General features: G+C 38.3%; 1 protein-coding gene and 1 long non-coding RNA gene across 3 annotated transcripts in view; one reads left to right on the top strand and one right to left on the bottom strand.

The window, feature by feature from the left end:
- Positions 1-203, bottom strand: part of LOC132536750 (uncharacterized) — a 33,700-nt gene extending 33,497 nt beyond the window's left edge. The window contains exon 1 of one of the 2 annotated variants that reach the window (XR_009548257.1): positions 71-203. This is a non-coding gene — a long non-coding RNA (uncharacterized LOC132536750). The remainder of the gene's footprint in view (positions 1-70) is intronic. The other variant, XR_009548258.1, reaches the window with a different exon arrangement.
- TSHZ2 (teashirt zinc finger homeobox 2) overlaps positions 7-17,879 on the top strand; it is a 314,787-nt gene continuing 296,914 nt past the window's right edge. Inside the window, exon 1 of the mRNA XM_060185164.1 lies at positions 7-339. Within this exon, the coding sequence (XP_060041147.1) occupies positions 300-339 (40 nt within the window). The 5' untranslated portion in view covers positions 7-299. The remainder of the gene's footprint in view (positions 340-17,879) is intronic.

Here is a 17,879-nt window from a genome sequence, read left to right as displayed (position 1 = left end):
CAAAAAGGAAAAAAAAGAGAAAGAAAAAAAAACCAAACCAAAACAAACAAACAAACAAGGCAGAACCAACCTGTACTTCAAACCAGCCGGCACAAGCCACCCGTGTCTGCCAGCCAGAGAGGGGGGTCTCTGGTCCGCGGTGGAGGAGTTGCAGGGGGATCTTCAGGGGGACAGAGGCCGAGTGACGCCCTAGGAGCCACCGGGCAGGAGGCGGAGGAGACCCAGAGACCAGAGAGACAGCGGGCCCCGCGCAGCTCGGGGCTGGGGCGCCAGAAGTGGGACTGGAGCGGAGTAGAGCGATGCCAAGGAGGAAACAGCAGGCACCCAAGCGGGCGGCAGGTAAGAGAAACAGCTCCGTTCTGCCTCTGCCGGCCCGGGGCTGCCCCAAGCGCCCAGCTCCCAGCCTGTCCTCCTTGCCCCTGGGTGCCCCAGGAAGTCATCCCCAAGCTTTAGAGGAGTTTGCTTTTCTCGGCCGAGCTAGTCAGCACCCCCCCTTCCTTCTTGGTCTTCTTGTTCCAGGCTCCTGTGGTGGCACTGGGGGGTGAGGGGGGAGGAGGTTTACCCCACTAAGTCTTAACCTCCTTAAACTCCCTCCCCACCTTCTACCCCACCCCTAACTTTTCCCCAGTCTGTTTCTCCGCCAAAGTTGGATTGAGTATTTAGGGGTGCTAAGTAGAGGAGCCGTTCAGCCCTTCCACACTCGCGTGCCTCCCGCGTGGTCAGTGCCAGTGGCTTTTATCCTCCGGGGACAGCTTCTCCTCTCTCTGGGGTCGGGGGCACTGAAATGTGAGTTTTGCCCGAGCCCCGGGCTGCTGGCTGGCTTTGGGGAGAGCTATAGGAGTTTTGTTTTGACAAGGTAGGGGAAAAAAAAAAACAGGAAAGAAAGCAACCCTTGGGTGTGTTTTCTAAAAGGACGCACTTTTGGAAATCTAATCAATATTCTCCTCTCCTAAAAACAGGGAGGGGTGGAGGGGAAAGACCCTTAGAATACTGCAACAGTTTTGGATTTTCTTCACCCAGGGATTACAAACTTTGTCACTTGATTTGGATGGAAGGAACTGTCCCACCTGAATATTTTCTTACCACCCACTCCCCTAAAATAGAGGAACAGGTTAATGGATCATATACAAAAGACCTTCTAAAGGATTTTTTTTCTTTTGGGTTACTTAATTGCTTTTTTAATAGTATGCTGAGGTATGTTTCTCGGAAGTGTAATATGAAAGTTCATTTTTCTCCTGCCAGACCCACCCACTGAAAAATCAGCTTTCCACTTGATTGCTAGTTTTGATTTGACATTTGATTGATCACCTGTCATCTTGCTGCCTTTGATCTATTCATTCTTGATATATATCAATAAATCACTCACCATGGTAACTCAGAGTGCCAGTGACGCAAGCCTTGCCCTCTAGATTCAGAGCCAGACATGCACAATTATTATCTTGTTTGGCTTTTAATGTGGGCGTTTTTATTTCTTTGTGTCCTTTAGTTGAATCAGGGCTTTATCAAAAAGCTTAAGTCCCCCCCCATCTCTTTATTCTTATTCATTAGGCAGCATCCCTTAAGGCTAGAAGGCTAGTGTTTTTTTTTGTTGTTGTTTGTTTGTTTGTTTTTATACAGATCTGCCACTGCATTTTCTTCAGCTCAAACTCCAAGAAACATTAGGGAGAAGTTTGGTGTAATACTTTTCACAAACTTTTCAAGCCACTTTTAAGAACAAATCCAAAGTTAGTTACAAACCTGGGCAGAATGGGTATTTGTGTCTGAACATGCTGGACCACCATGCTCATCCTCCATCATGGCCTGATTCCAGCCTGGTTTTAGTACATGTGCTTAGAAACATCCACAGTTATCTTCTCTCTGAATGCACAATCACTTCTGGAGCCATGTATAACTGGGTTCAAACTGCACATGGAAGTATCACTTACAAAGCTTTGATTTGTTGTTTTCGGATTCATTTCCCTAAAAAGCAAAAGAATGAAAATATTTTGCATTTAGAATTTAGTCAGGGAGGTGTTCTGTGGAATCTCTTTTGAAAAATGGTTTCTTCTTCTTTCTCTGTGCATTTAAGTCACTTATTTTTGAAAAGTTGCATTGCTTTGTGATCTAATGGCATTGGGCTGTTCACTGGCCTTCTAGGCTCAGGAAGAGAAAAAAAGCCTGCCCAGTCTAGTTCTGGCTACATAAGTTTAAGTGTAGCTAGATGATTAGAGATAACATCCTTATTGTTGTCCCAAAAGAGCACCCTGGGCAGCCATCCAGCACGAAGTGATACTGCCCTGAAAATTACTTTTTTTTTTTCCTCCTTGTTGTTCCGGTAAAGGCCATCAACAACTAGGCAGTAATTTAAATTACCAGAATGACTGGACATGTCTCCTTTAGTAAGTTCATTACAAAAAATGCATTGCTCAGAATTGCACCACTTTGATTAGAATTATCCTCTGATCAATGTGGATCCAGGTGTATGTAATGTTCTATCACATTATTTAAATTAGGTCCTTTTCATCATTAAGCTGATATCTATAGGTACTGGCAATTTTATTGACTGTAGTGTGTGTGTGTGTGTGTGTACACACTGGAAAGTTGTGATTATAGTTTCAGTTTTCTGACTTAGTGCAGTCCTAGTGTCTTCCTAGGTTTGTCTTTGTGGCTTTTTTTTTTTTTTTTTCATTTTCACTGTAAGAAGTGGAAACCCTTGTCAAAGTGAAAGGGAGTAATTCATTCTGTACACAGTGAGTCCTCTCTTGCAGTATTTATTTGTTTACATACTAATACAGCAGTTATTTTTTCATGCAATGCTTCTTCTGAATTTGTCAGTGGCATGCATGTTCTGGTTTAACTGAGATGGCTATTTGCAAGTAAAGTTAGCCACTTTGAGATTCCTTAGTTAGTTGATAACCAGGCAAAGGGAGAAGGTGGATTATCTAAGATTGTGGGTACACTAACTTTTTATCACTGCTCAAAATTAAACACAATGCTTAACTGTTAGTAATTACTCCCATGGACGGATGTTGAAAGCTTGATTTCTAGCTTGATTAATGAATAATGTAAGATAGAAAATGCCTGTGAGTGAATCAGAGCTGAAAGTCTTTCCCAAGAACTGTTTGAGGCAATTTGATCCTTTGTATTATTAGTTTTAAGCTCCATGCTTCAGGGAATCAATTACAAAACTTTCTAATAAAGCAGGTATCCAGATAGAATGAACAATTGAGATTATAAGTGATGAGGACTTTGTAATTCTTCTTTGCTATATGTGTCCCCCTTTTCAGGGAAGGGGTGTGAGGTAAGCAGTTCTCTTGAAGGAAATAGCCAAGTCAGAACATTTCCCTCTGAAATGTCATTCTTCCTGGTTTCCTAAAGCTATGCTATTTCACCATACGATTACTTCAGGCAAGAAAGTTTAGCTAGCAGCCAACAGTACCTCAGGGGGTAGTGTATGTGTGAGTGTGTGTGCATGCTTGCTTGGATGTATATACCTTTTGCCTGAGACTACTCCACTCCGGGATTCTTACCAGTATCTTTTTATCCATTTCTATCCATTTTAAAAAATGATAGCATGGTACAAAGGTAAAATAAAAGTGAACAGCGTTTTAATTTCTTTGTATTTAATAGATGCAGAGTAGTTAAAATTTTAAATTGGAGACTTAACACTCCAACCCTTTTTATTTTCTACAATTTATGGAAGCCTCTGTACTCACACAGGAGTAAAACACATTTCATTTGATCTTACTGAACTACTATTATTATATAATGTCAGCTAATTGCAATAGAACTTCAAATCTCTGGAGATCATACAAATGTGAATATGAAATACATATGTAAGTTATAGAATTCTCCTCTTGCCCACCCAAAGAGATGATATTGCCTTCCTGTTGACAATCAGTAGAAATCTGAAAATCCAGATTTGAAGAAAGTCTGGCAGAAAAAAAAATCAGCTCTCTCAAATTATTTTGTTTATTTAATATGGAGATGAATAATGCAGATTTTGTTTTCATGAATGTCCTTGTGTGGCAGCAAACATTAGACTATTAGCAATCATTACTTAAAAGTTGCAATTTGCACCTTAATAGCATAGGTTATTTACATGGGAAACATATTCAGTAGGGACGGTTCTGAATACCACAATGGAGTAGAGATGACCTGAGAATCCTCTTTTCAACCTCCAGATAGGCAGGATTAATGGGGAAGGTCTCAGGTATGTCAGCCAAACTAGCAGAGGGGAAAGGGGGCGTTGGTAGTTTAGGAAGGGAACTTTACCTTTAATTTACTGAATGATGAAAATAAGGCCAGATTGTTGTCCAGGACCCTGGAACTCTTACTTTGTTCGGATATAGATTAGGAGACAAGTTCACATCTTGCACATTTAAATACTGCAGGAAGTAGACTTCTTCACAAATACAAACTGCATGATTTTAATAAATGAATAACTACCCACACAGAAACACACACACATACCCCAAAGGGACTCAGCAAGAATAACTATGCTGGCTATTCTTACTATCTAAGGCAAATTAAGAAAAAAAAAATGAAAGAGAAGAAGAAAGAATGGTACTTTAAAATTAAGTCTTCAACACAGTGTTTTGGATGGAAATTGATTTCTTAAGTGGTCCTTTCCCCACTCCTTTTTTGCTTCCTTTCTCTCACCTCTCACCTCACCTTAAAGACCCAGATTGAATGGGACATCTCAAAAGCCCATTTGTTTTAGGTATCTATTGATTTCATTTTTAATCTGCCATATCAGGACATAATACATTAACCCCAATCAGCAGATTGGAAATGACAGGGAGTTCTAGAGGAAACTAAGGAGAGGAGTTACTGAGAAACTTCAGTATGATGAGAAAAATATCTTTTCGAGACTTGGTGTTTGGACATTGGGGGCTTCTTTTAGGGAACATGAAATCAGTCTTCAGAATTACTATATATTTATTTTTCTACCACCTTACATTTATTTTTCTCCCAGTCACCTCAGTTGTTTTGCTATCTTTGGGAAACCTTCGTATCCAACAAATACCTCCTAGGCATCTTTAGCAAATCTGTCCCTGGAAGCATTTTGCTTTTTGTCACATTCTCCAACAGAGGTTTATGCTTTCATTTCATTCCCAGCTGATTTCACTTTCATTTGACAAAAATTTCTCCAAGTGGATGATACCAGGATTGATCTATTTATCTTCCCAGCAGTTTGGGAATTGCACTCTTAATTGAGCAGGCTTTAAAGGGGCACTAAGCCTGGCATTATTTAAGACCATTGCAATGATGCACTTCTGTTCACCATTACAGCTGAGCTTTGGAAAATCAGCCAGGAAGGAAACCTTAGCTCTGTTCATATTTGCACTGGGTTTACAATTAGCTGAGAGGAGTTAAATGTCTGTGGTCTAGCTTCTGTGCCACCACTATAGTATTTATATTATCAACTTTATTTAGGTATGTCATGGTCTAGAAAGACTCGGCCACTATTTCAAAGACCATGCCTGATTCCATCCACATCCCCTTTAATAAACACAGAATTGCCTAACAAATTCTACATTAAGACCAGTCATACACAGAGTATCATTTTCATTTGATGCAAAGTCAGTTGGAAATACATTAAACTAACAGTTAGAGAGTGTCTTGCATCACTTCCCTGAAGCAGTGCTTTTTCATTACATATTTAATTACAATCAAATTGAGTGACTTTTATAAAAAAAAAATCACAGTGGTATTAAAAGAAGCTTGGCACACAAATAATTTTATTGCTTCATATGTTGCGAATGCTGTTATATTTTTATTCCTTTGGTGGAAATTTATTTCCATCTTCCAATATTGTGATAAATACAGAATGTTTTCTCCTGTAGTCTGCATCAGAGAAATTTCATTCTTTTCCTTTCATAGAGCCCATTCACCCTGTCAGAGATGTTTCTGGACATTTCTTAGTAATTTTTATTTTAAGTTTTTTAAGCTAGACTTTCTCATATTCAATTAGTGACCTTTCACAAGTGGTTATTATTATTATTACTATTATTGAGCATAATCAGTCCAATCAGGAAATAAACAGCTTCATTGAGAATATTTGCTAAATTACCTACATATTGAAGTAAAGAAAAATAACATATATTCACATGCCTTATTTTATAATGCTGTTTTCACTAGATTTACAGGGGGTTTTGTTTTATTTCTTCCCACTACTGTTCTCTTGCTCACTTTCTAAGAAACTTTGTCAGGGAGAAGGTTAGAGAGAGCATTTTAAAAGTAGGTTTCAAAATACACTGGTTCTTTAAGAAATGGTAATTAGAATTAGAGGTTTTAAAGCCCAAATGGTCACTTCTAGTCTGTGTCTGTAAACTCATTGGAAAGTATCTCTGCAAATATGTAATTTTAAATCTAACTTAGACTTCAATCTGGAGTATCTCCAGCAGTGTGGTTGTGTTGGTGCTGCTCATTTTGTCAGAGAAGCCATCACAAGGGTATCGAGGATATCAGACTCTGATACTTTCTGAAGACATTGTGTACATATGCCTACACTCAGAAAAGAAATCTGAGATGCAAGTGGGAATTGTTGATATATTTGTTTCCAAAGCAAACTCCATGGGTGAAATCATTAAACAATTCAGAGGGATTTGAAAGTCATTAAAATAGCCATGTGGAATTTCAGATTGTTGCCTCTCTCAATCTTTTTGCCTTTGCTCCCAGGGAAAAGTTGTTCTCTGGGCATCCACAAATATTTTAGGATGCCAAAGCAATGCCTAAAATTGCTTTTAAAATGGAAATAAAAATCCAGGATTCATGGCTGTATATTCCTGTTATTAGCATACCAGTATTATTTAGATGTGTTTAATGCCAGGGAAATGTAAGATGCGAAAGTTGGAGAGATAATGAGCCTTAAAAAAATCACATAGAAAAAAAATACCTGGATCATATTTGAAAGCATTTGTCTTGAATTTTGCTCATCTAAATGAGAGCTTCTGATTCCGTCTGTGATGTTAAACACACACACACACACACACACACACACACACACACACACACACACACACACACACACAATTTCACTGTCTCTGTGACTACAGCCCTAACCTGGAAATGCTCTCTATTGATTTACAAAAGATGTGAATTAGAATGCACGTCCCTTTCAAAAAATAGTTTCATAAAACCCATTGAGGAGTTGGAGACTGAAAGTAAAACCTCACCAAGCTCTATAATATAGCTATAGTCAGGTTCAAGATAGAAAACTTTGTTTCGACAGAGTAAAAAGAAAATAGCATTTCATTTTAACTGCACATCCCTTGGCAAATCAGAAGCAGTGAAGCAGGGCAGATTTTTTTAAAGGAGCTTTTTAGCTCTTTTGCATCTCTCTCCAAAAATTAATTTAATTGAAAGGCTGTAGTGTCCATTTATGCTAAAAGAAAGACCTTGTATTTTTGTAAAGCTTAGATATTAAGGTGGTTAAAAAAAAGAGAGAGAGAGACAGCATTCTGCAGTTTCTACTAGTATAAAAATTAAGATCACTGGTTTTAATTAGTTGCGTGCTTTCAGAATAGAATGAAACTCTGAAGTCAGCCCTGAGCTTTCTTCTTAAAGCTGTATCTAAGCCATTCCTATAGAAATTATAGTTTAGATATTATGGTAGGCTTGGATACAATTACTGTTTTTAATGAAAATAATTATGAAAGGTGGAATAAGACAAGAACAGAGTTGGCAGCAGTCATTTTATTTGTAATAAATTTGGAGGAAACTTCCTATAATGTTTTTATGCATTATGAAAAATCTATGAAATCTGGTGACATATGAAATACAGGTAGGAGACATGAGGATTGAGGTTTTATATGGTGGAAAAGCTATTGTATAAGAGAGCAAGGACATGCACATATTCTAATTTTTCTGTATAAACTGTAAGGGACTTATTCCAAATCACTTCAATTTGTCAGAGCCTTACAATTTTCTATATATTCAGAAATCTCTCTCACACACTCTTGCTTAACCCCTAGGGAAATGTGAATAGCTTCTGGGCCAAGATGTGCTGTAGAGAAGAGTTAGATCTATTCTATCCGCTCAGTAGCATTTGGTATAGAAGAAATGCTGTAATGAAATGCTATTAGTATGTTTTATATCAGAATTGCCTTTGGCTATTTTCCTTTATTAGAAAGTTGTATACATGACTTTGCACTTCTTCTTGCATTCTCCCAGGAAATTTGGTTTTAGGATGATGTTGCAACTAGGAAATATAAGGAAGTGTCTTGGATTTTGATCACACCTTTGCCCCATCCTGTTATATATATCTGGGCAAGCTGAAGAGATAAAACTTACTCAGAGGATAAGAATGTGAGTTCAGGAGTCAGAATGACCCAGGCCCAATCCCCTGGTCTGTTACTTTTTGGTCCTGTTAAGTATGCAATCGACTCAAATCTCTGCCTTCTACTTCCTAACCTACAGGACAGAGAGTAACCATACCTTTTACTTTCCCGTGGGTTTTTTTTTTTTTTTTTTTGAAAGGTTACATTATAGAGTTGGACTAAGGAAGTTCACTAAAGGTGTCAGGGTCACACTTCATTTTTTTTTTAACCTACATGAAAAATTTATACTAGAAGGGAAATGAGCAGCCTCCCAATTATCATGGGGCTAGGAGTTCAGAAATTGAAAGAAACCAGAGGGGTGCATTTGACTTTTTTGTGTGTGTGTGTGTAAATACAATAGCCTAGTTGTGTATTAGCACCTTCTGAGAACAATTCATGTTGGATTGGCTGGATCTTGGCACTAACTTAAAAATAAAACGATATGTTTTTCCAAATAAACAGTAATTATAGCCCCTGCAACAACAGTAATAGTGATCACTGCCACTATGTAGGTGCTTATAAATATCAGGCCTTTGACCAATTGTCTGATATGTTTTACATTCATTTATTGAATTCCGACTGTGTTTCAGATCCTGTTCTAGTTACTTGGATTCATGAACTTAATAGGGTAGATGTTATCCTTGGGGAATCCTACCCTCTAGCCAAAGAAACTAAAGAACATACAAGCAAATTAATAAAGCAAAGATATTTTTTCTATAGGAAAAACCTCCTAAACGACAGCAGTTTTTTTTTTTTTTTTTAGGCAAAAATATGAGGATAAAAGGTAAGTGTGGGTGGTCATGGATGATCTGCTATAAAGGGTACATTTGAAATGAGTTGTACCCATATATTTGTTACTATTTGTTTGATGCTATTTGTCTGGTAGGAAAAGGAATTACTTGTAAGAATAGCTTGTTCAGGTTCATGCAGTGACCCAGCTGGGTTTTAACCCACCTCCCCAGGATCCACACATGTAATCACTTGTGGTAATTTATCTGAAATAGCTTTAGTGATTTGCTGACCCTCAGTCTTGCTCACTTTTACCTTACTTCACACTGTCATTGCTCAACTGGTGAGGATGGTATTGAGAACACAGACAGTAGATAAACCTTTAGCAGTAACTATAAACAGAATTGTCTGGCCATGGGTTATAGGTGACATTAGCCATTATTTTAGTTTTTCCTTTTGTATATGCTTGTGTCCTCATGCATTCATTCATTTAACTAGTATCAATTTATTTCCGTGCTGTGCGGCCAGGCATTGATCTAGCTGCTGGGTATCATAGTGGAGGAAAACCTTGACTATTTCATATAGATAAGATTCTTGTAGGTGAGACTGAAAAAAAAAAAGGAACAAATAAATATGTAATATGGCATAATCCATTATTATATTGAATAGTTCTATAATATATCAAATAGTTCTAAATGTAAAATTAGCAAAGAAGGGGGTTAGTTGTCACTTTCTAGAACATGGTCAGAGAGGTACTTCTCAGGTGGTTAATGTTGATGAAAACTGAGCAAGGGTGAGCTTAGCACATGTCTGGAAGGAGTGAGCTAGTTGAGGAAACATTAAAGTGCAAAGAAACCAGAGACTGACTCACACTGAATTTGAGGAATGTATATGAAGTCATTGTGATTAAATTAGATTAAGACAAGGGGAAATAAAAAAAAAAGACAATGAAAAATGATAAAGGAAAAGTGATAGACATGGGCAGCTTATACAGGGCCTAAATGTGATGGGATATTATCCAAGGTCTTCAAGATGGGAAATAGCATGATCTTATTGAAACTAGCTATTGGTAGGATATCCGTACTTAGTATTTTTAAGATAGCTGTTGACTTGGGCATTTTCTTTCACTTAGCCCACTTAGTCAGTTAGTGATGGTGATTTTGGTATCAGGGTGATAAAGATCGCACCTAGAAATATAGATACATGTACAGTTTTTATGGTGGGATTAACTGGCATTGACATGATATTAGACTGTAGAAGAGTCATACTAAGAGCTCAGCAAATCCAGCACCCAGCTGCTGCTGTTCCAGATTTAGCTAGTCAGTTTTATGATTTGAGGGCAGTTACTTGAGCTGACTGTGTCTTAGTTTCCACATCTGTCAAATGGTAACACAATATTGCTCAGCCCACACTGTGGTTAGTAGGGTTCAATAAATGATATTGGTAATAGCAGCTTCTTTGTCACTAAAGAATTGCATTCTCTTCCCTATTCTTATTTTTTCCTGTTTGAATTTTGGAAGAAATCTAAACACTTGAATTAGTCCTTGCTACCTATTAGACACCAAATAAATATTTTTTGGTTAATGAGTAAATGAGACTGTAAATAAATGAATGAATAAACACTTTAATTAGTGCATTACATTGTGTAACAACTAATTAATTTTGAGTCTAAGAATCTCTTTTACACATCTAAAAATGTTGGCAGACCTCCACACCAATCATGATCATAGATGCATGGAGAATATCAATTCAGTAAATATTAATGCTAAAAAAACTATTCTTATGAACTTATATTTTGTTCATCATGACATCACCTGCCTTGCACTGAAGAGTAGTGATTCACCTTTGTGCAGTAAATATTATGTACTCATCTTCTAGAGAGTAGTTGCTGAGAATGTGGATTTGGAGACTTCCTGGTGAAGTATCAACCATAGACGGTGCATCACTGACTCAGGGGAAGGGTTGAAGAGTTGATTTCTGATCCCCAAGCATGGCTTCTCCCTCCCTGCCTGCCTTTCAGGTGCTCTGTTTCTAGGACCAGGAGCCTCCAGATGCTCACTGCCCTTGTAGCCATCATCCCCTTAGGTCCAAGGCAGCAAAGCTTAGGGGTTGTTAAGCTAATAGGAGAAGGCTACAAACTGTTTCCTGGTAATGCCTTCTTCACTTTTTAATTGTCACTTGCAGATAAGTGGCTATGAGAAAGAAGGGAGGCTGGATGTTGCCTGTGAAGATAAAACTCAGGACAAAGAGATTTGGGAGTTTTAGCTACTGCATGTATTTAACAAATACTATTGAAGTTCTGCTGTGAGTAAGGGTGGGGAGAGCTGGAAGTAGAGCTTGGAATTAAAGTCCTGGAAGGTCTGCTTGAAGTTCACATTTAGTGTGGCAAGTCACAAACAAACTAGGAGAAACAGATGTCACATCCAGTCAGGACATGGTAGGTAAAAGGGAGAAAGTAAAAGAGCATGCAGGAGGGTGTGCCCCTGTAGATAATATGCTGAAAACCAAAATAGAATCTTGATTCTGGGTGAAAAAGCAGGAAAAGAAAAAAAAAAGCTTTCCAGCAAAAGGCAATGCCAGACCTGTATCTGAAATGACAGGGAAGGGGGTTGGAGGGGGCGTAGGGTGGAGAGAGGGGTGGCAAGTGTGAGCAGACAGATAGAGGAACAGAAGGACAGACTTCCTGGCCATGGAACTGTAGTGAGACACATGTTCTAACTGAACCGGAGAGTCTTATAGGGTATGGGAGTAAAGGAATGATAGAATTGCACCTATATGTTTACAGGATTGTTCTGGCTGCCATTATATGTTTTAGGACCAAAGTTGTAAAATTAAGTCATTTGCTTAAGGGACTCCTACCTCAATGATATTTTGGTCCAGACTGATAGAGGAATAGGTAGAAAATGGGAAACATTTCTACCTGCAAAAGTAGGCAGGAAAACTGCAGGTGGAAGCATTTGGAATGGAAACATATACTGTCAGTTGACTAGGAAAAATATGGCAGTGTTTATCCTGGTAACATTTTCTCCCGTTCTTCCTTTTATTTCTCTCCTCTAGGGATATGTAAGGTTGTTACAGCAAAATGTCAGTCTATCCTTTTCTGAGCCTAAGTAGAAACAAGAGGGAATGTTTGAAGCTGCCATTATTCTAGAATTGACTATAGGGAAAAGAAACCATTCTTTCCCCAATACATTTCATGGAGTCCTGGAATGATTTCACTGCACAATTCTCACCCCAGCTCCCACTCCCCGCCAGCAGACAGTATGGCAAGGGGCAACATATAAGCATGAACCCTGAGCCCAGACAGACACAGGTTTGATTTCTCTCTGATGGGTCAGTTCCTGACTGTGTGACCTTGGGCATCTTGACTTCCCAGACTTTCAATTTCTTCATTAGTAACCAAGACCTAATAAAAAGGCTCATCTTTTATCACCTCTGTTTTTTTTTTACAAAGATTTGTTGAAACAAATCAAATAACACACGCTTAGTACATGATAACCAGTTAATAAACTTTAGCCATTATGATAACAAGTTAATAATCCTCTCCATGCCTTGATTTCCTTATGGATAACATAGGGACAATAAACCAGCCTCTCCCTTTGGATGGCTGGATGGAACACAGCGTTAACACTTGCAACTTGCCTTAGAATAGTGTCTTGTACACTGTAAAGTACTCAATAAATGTTCAATTATTCAAATTATGTCCTTAGCTCTGAGCTTACTTACGTATCTTACTTGTTTTATATCTACAAAATAAGACTCATATTAGGTGCTTAATAAATATTGTTTGAAAGAATGAATGATAGTGACAAAGTTATTAGGAGTTAGAATGAGAAAATCACCGGGAAAAGACTAGGAACCATTCATTCAGCCTATCATCTTCTCGAGTGGGAGCTTTAAGTGGTTATATCCACTGCCATGGTCTTCAGCTCTCATACAGAATTTTCATGAAAGTGCAAGTTCATTCCTTAGCATTTCTGAAGCTATTGTTTGTTGCTTTATGATAGTGTGCAACAGTGGTGGTAGACAGTTTTAATTAGCATCCAGTCACATGATATCAAAACAGTGCCACCTTTTCAAAACCTCTAATTTATTTCAATCACTTTAATTTGGTCAAAAAGAAAGTCTCATTAATGTGGTAAGAGATAGCTCAATCTAGTAGGACATGAACGTGACATATGAGAAGTTCTGTGTTCAAGTTCAGATACCACACCATGATACCATGAGCAAGTTCCATGGAAGGTGGAACAATGGTTTGGTGTCTATCTTTCTCTCAATCTTTTTTTTTTTTCTTGCCTCCAGGGTTATCACTGGGGCTGGGTGCCTGCACTACGAACCTACTGCTCCTGGAAGCCATTTTTCCCATGTTGTTGCCCTTGTTATTGTTATTTTTATTGTTGCCATTGCTACTCTTGTTGTTGTATAGGACAGAGAAAAAATGAGAAAGGAAGGGAAGACAGAGGGGGAGAGAAATATAGACACCTGAAGCCCTGCTTCACTGCCCGTGAAGTGATGAAGTAACTCCCCTGCTGGTGGGGAGCCTGGGGCTCAAACCAGAATCCTTCAGCCAGTCTTTGTGCTTCATACCATGTGTGTTTAACCTCGTGCGCTGCCTTCTGGCCCCCTCATTCTCTTATATCTGATGAGTTCTCTCTATATGACATAAAAAAGTAAGAAATTGACTGTAGGAATAGTGAAATGATCTATGTACAAGGCCTCAGTAAATCCCTTCCAGAAAGGAAGAAAGAAAGAAAGAAAGAAAGAAAGAAAGAAAGAAAGAAAGAAAGAAAAACAGGAGGAAGGGAAGGAGAAAAGGAGAAGGGGGAAGGGAGGAAGGGAGAGAGAGAAAGGAAAGAGAAAAAAAGAAAGAAAGAAAGGAAAGTTTCATTAGGCATTAGCCTGCTTTTAACACCCTTCTCCTATCCTCATCAAAGAAAAAAAAGTTATTCTTAGCAAACAACAATATCCAGTAAAAAATAAAATATGAAAGGCCCAGGTGATGGTGCACCTGGTTAAGCACACACATTACAGTGTGCAAGGACCCAGGTTCAAGCCCTTGATCCCCGCCTGCAGGGAGAGAACTTCACAAGTAGTGAAACAGTGCTGCAGGTGTCTCTGTCTTTCTTCCCCTTTATCTCCCCTTTCACTCTTGATTTCTGCCTGTCTCTATCGGATAAATAAATGAAGATAATAAAATTTAAAAATAAATAATAAATAAAATAAAATAGGAACACTTGAATTGTCATTGTCCAGTTGCTCTAATTTGTGGCAAAAGATTCTGGTTTTCCACTGAATCAAGTTTCATTTTAAAATCAAATGTTTCCAGAGAGTATAAAAGGGAATCACTATAAGAAACCAAATAGAAAAAGAAAACTTGTGGAGAGAATGTAGCAGCAACCATGAGGATGGTTGAATGTGAGAACTCTGTCAAGTCCAAGCTGGGCAGGGCCAGGGATTCACAAACCAGCTGTGAGTAAGAGCTGCCAAGTCACACTCAGGTTAAAGAAACAGCTTGAGCACAAGCTTACATTACAACTTCAAAAATAAAAACCTTGAAAACCAAAAGAAACTTTCCTCCCTAGGACATCAGGAAAAAATGCTGGAAAGTCTTTCCTGACCCAGTAAATTATTTTGCCACTATGGAGGGACTGGCAGTAGTATTCAGATTTTGCATCTGGAGCAAAGTCATGGTTCTCAGCACTTATTTGGTGTACTTACTTGAAGAATTTGTAAAAATACATATTCTCAGATTCTCAGGTCAGAGCTTAGAGGTTCTCATTTCACAAGATGGGCTGGGCTGATGAATCTGCATTTTAATTATTCACTCAAATTGTGAATTGTAGTATATGAGCAAAATCTAATTTTTGCTCCTTTTCTTCTCCTACTTTTTTCTCTCTCCCTCCTCCAAAGTAACAAAATTTTTGAAGAACTTTAAAAATTATTTAAGAGGGGTTAAAGAGATACCTCAGCCTACTAGAACACCAGTTAGCATATTTAAGACTCCAGAGGTGCCAGAAACTGTAGGTTCAATCCCTAGAGTCCCTTTATGACATAGTTGAGTAGTGTTCTAGTATTCTCACTCTCCTTCCCCATTCATTCATTCATTCATTCATTCATAATAAATACATAAACACATTTTTAGAAATTATCTGGCATGCCTTTTCAATTTTGCCTTAGAGTCAATAGAAGAAAAAGTTTTGATAGTTTCTCTTTCCACTCTGATGTTCTCTTTATTTTTCATTTTATTTTTTTTATTTTTTATTTATTTAAGAAAGCAGACATTAACAAAATCACAGGATGGGGGGGATACAATTGCACACCATTCCCACCACCCAATCTCCATATCCCATTCCATCCCCAATAGCTTTCCCATTCTCTATCCCTCTGGGAGCATGGACACAGGGTCATTGTGGGTTGCAGAAGGTGGGAGGTCTGGCTTCTGTAATTGCTTACTCACTGAACATGGGCGTTGACTGGTCGATCCATACTCCCAGTCTGCCTCTCTTTTTCCCTAGTAGGGTGGATCTCTGGGGAAGCAGAGCTCCAGGACGCATTGGTGGGGGTCTTCAGTCCAGGGAAGCCTGGCCAGCATCCTGATGGCATCTGGAACCTGGTGACTGAAAAGAGAGCTAACATACAAAGCCAAACAAATTGTTGAAGAATCATGGACCCAAAGGTTGGAATAGTGGAGATGAAGTGTTGGGGGGGTACTCACTGCAAACTCTAGTGTACTACTGCTTTCAGGTATATATTTGCCCTAGTTTATGGATACGTGTGAACATATGCTCTATCTCCTGGAACCTGGTCTATATCTAGGTTTTGGGACTTTGTTAGGAAGTGAACCACCTGGGATGGAATCAGAGAATACTATGAAAGGAAAGGTCTCACCCTAGTAATGAAGCTGAAGTGTTGTCATTCCACACCTGAAGTCTCTGGCTGCAGTCTGAGCTGAAGAATGTTGAGGTGGCTCTCCTTGTGTTGATTAGGTTGCAATCGGCGGATGCGATATTATTTGATGTTCTCTTGACCATCACTTATGTTTTTCTTAGAACTAGTGGGACCTGTCCTCCCCAATATGGTTCATTAGGGAAATGCATCCTTTTAAGCATTTGTTTGCCTAGTTTCAGCACCAGATGGGGGAGATTATAGAGTTAAGGAAGAAGATAAACAATCCAGAAATATCTATCAAGGATTTTAGTTGCTTAGAACTACCTAGCATCCTGGGTACCAGATCCAAGAGATAAGAATGAAGGGTCTGAGGAAGTGGCTCAGCTGTAAATTTGTATGCATGAGGCCCTGGGTTCAATCTCTATGATCCCATTAGATAAAGGATATGATACAAAGAGGAAATAAATGAATCACTTATTTCTTACAGTCCCTGTAATTCTAGAATTTTTGGATGATTACAGGGCAGAAAATCTGCCTTTATTTCTTAAAAGCCTCCTCCACTTAATTTTCATCTTTTTAAATTTCTTAATTCTTTCCTCAATAATTTTTTCTTCAATAATTCCATCTTTTTCCACCTATTCCTCTTGGCCATGTCTGATTAACACCTTTCTGTTTAGCATCCATGGCTCCATGGGTAAATGTGATAAAGATGATGATGATGGAATTGATGAAAATGGTGCCAATCATGATTTTCATCATCTTTTAAAAAATATTTTGTTCATTTATTCGTAAGAAAGATAGGAGAGAAAGAACAAGACATCACTCTGGTTCATGTGCTGCTGGGGGTTGAACCCAGAACCTCATGCTTAAGAGTCCAATGCTTTATCCACTGTGCCATCTCCCACACCGCAATTGTCATCATCTTAATGGTCACCATTCATTGACCTGTGTAACATGAAACACACAATTCTACACTTAGTAATCTTAACATCAACAAAACATTGAATACATGCAGGTCATTTACATAATCTATGCACACACCATCCTAAAGCCAAATTATTTTCCCAATGGATAAGGAAATTAAATTCTGCAAATTTCAAGAAGCTTGACTAAAATCACATATACTTTAAAAAGGGTATTGAAACCTTCCTATGTCTAGTACAGTCAAAGTTCTTTAACACTATGTTTTGTTGCTTTTCACACTATTTAATCCTTGATAGCTAAGAGTTATATAAGTAAGAAGTCAGCATTCTAGCACAGACTTGGGAAGGTGAAGGGAATGAACTGAAATTTATCGTCTTTTCCAGGTTAAAATAAAATAGTTGTAGAGAAGAAGTAGAAGAAGATCATCCTGCTTTTCTAAATCTCAAAACTGAGTTGAGCTTAAGAGTAACAAATAAGAATAAGGTTTTTTTCTTAAAACAAACAAACAAACTTTTAGCTTCTCGGAGTAACATTTTTGTAAGTCCATTTCCGTTTTATTAAACAAAAGTAAAAAAAAAATACATGAAAACCCCCAACACAGTCCATCTGGGTTGTCTCAGTAAGTAATCGTGCTCACTTGTTTCCTAGAGCATCCTTGAGGATGTGTCCTGAAGTGAGACAGTGCTCATCTGTTCCCCATAAATCTCTTGTAGGAGCCATGACTCTTCCCGGCCATCAGAAATACAGAACACATGCTATGTCGCTAACCTGTTATTTGTTTTAGCAAAAGGAAAACTACCCTCACCCTTGCTGATTTCTCCTTTAGAGTTCCTTGTAATATTTATGGTCAGGGTCTCTAAAGGTGTTTCTCCCTTGTAAGTATTTAATTATAGGTGACAATTAAATGAATACTCTGAATAATATAGGAAGCCAAAATTAGGCTTGAAAAATTCAAGAGGTTGCCTCTCAGAAGGAAAATGCTACTTGCAAGAGGAATCATATTATTGTATCTTGCTTAGAAAAAATATAAACAAC

The sequence above is a fragment of the Erinaceus europaeus genome, chromosome 1, assembly GCF_950295315.1.
Source record: "Erinaceus europaeus chromosome 1, mEriEur2.1, whole genome shotgun sequence".
NCBI lineage: Eukaryota > Metazoa > Chordata > Mammalia > Eulipotyphla > Erinaceidae > Erinaceus > Erinaceus europaeus.
This window is presented reverse-complemented; position numbering and strand designations above follow the sequence as displayed.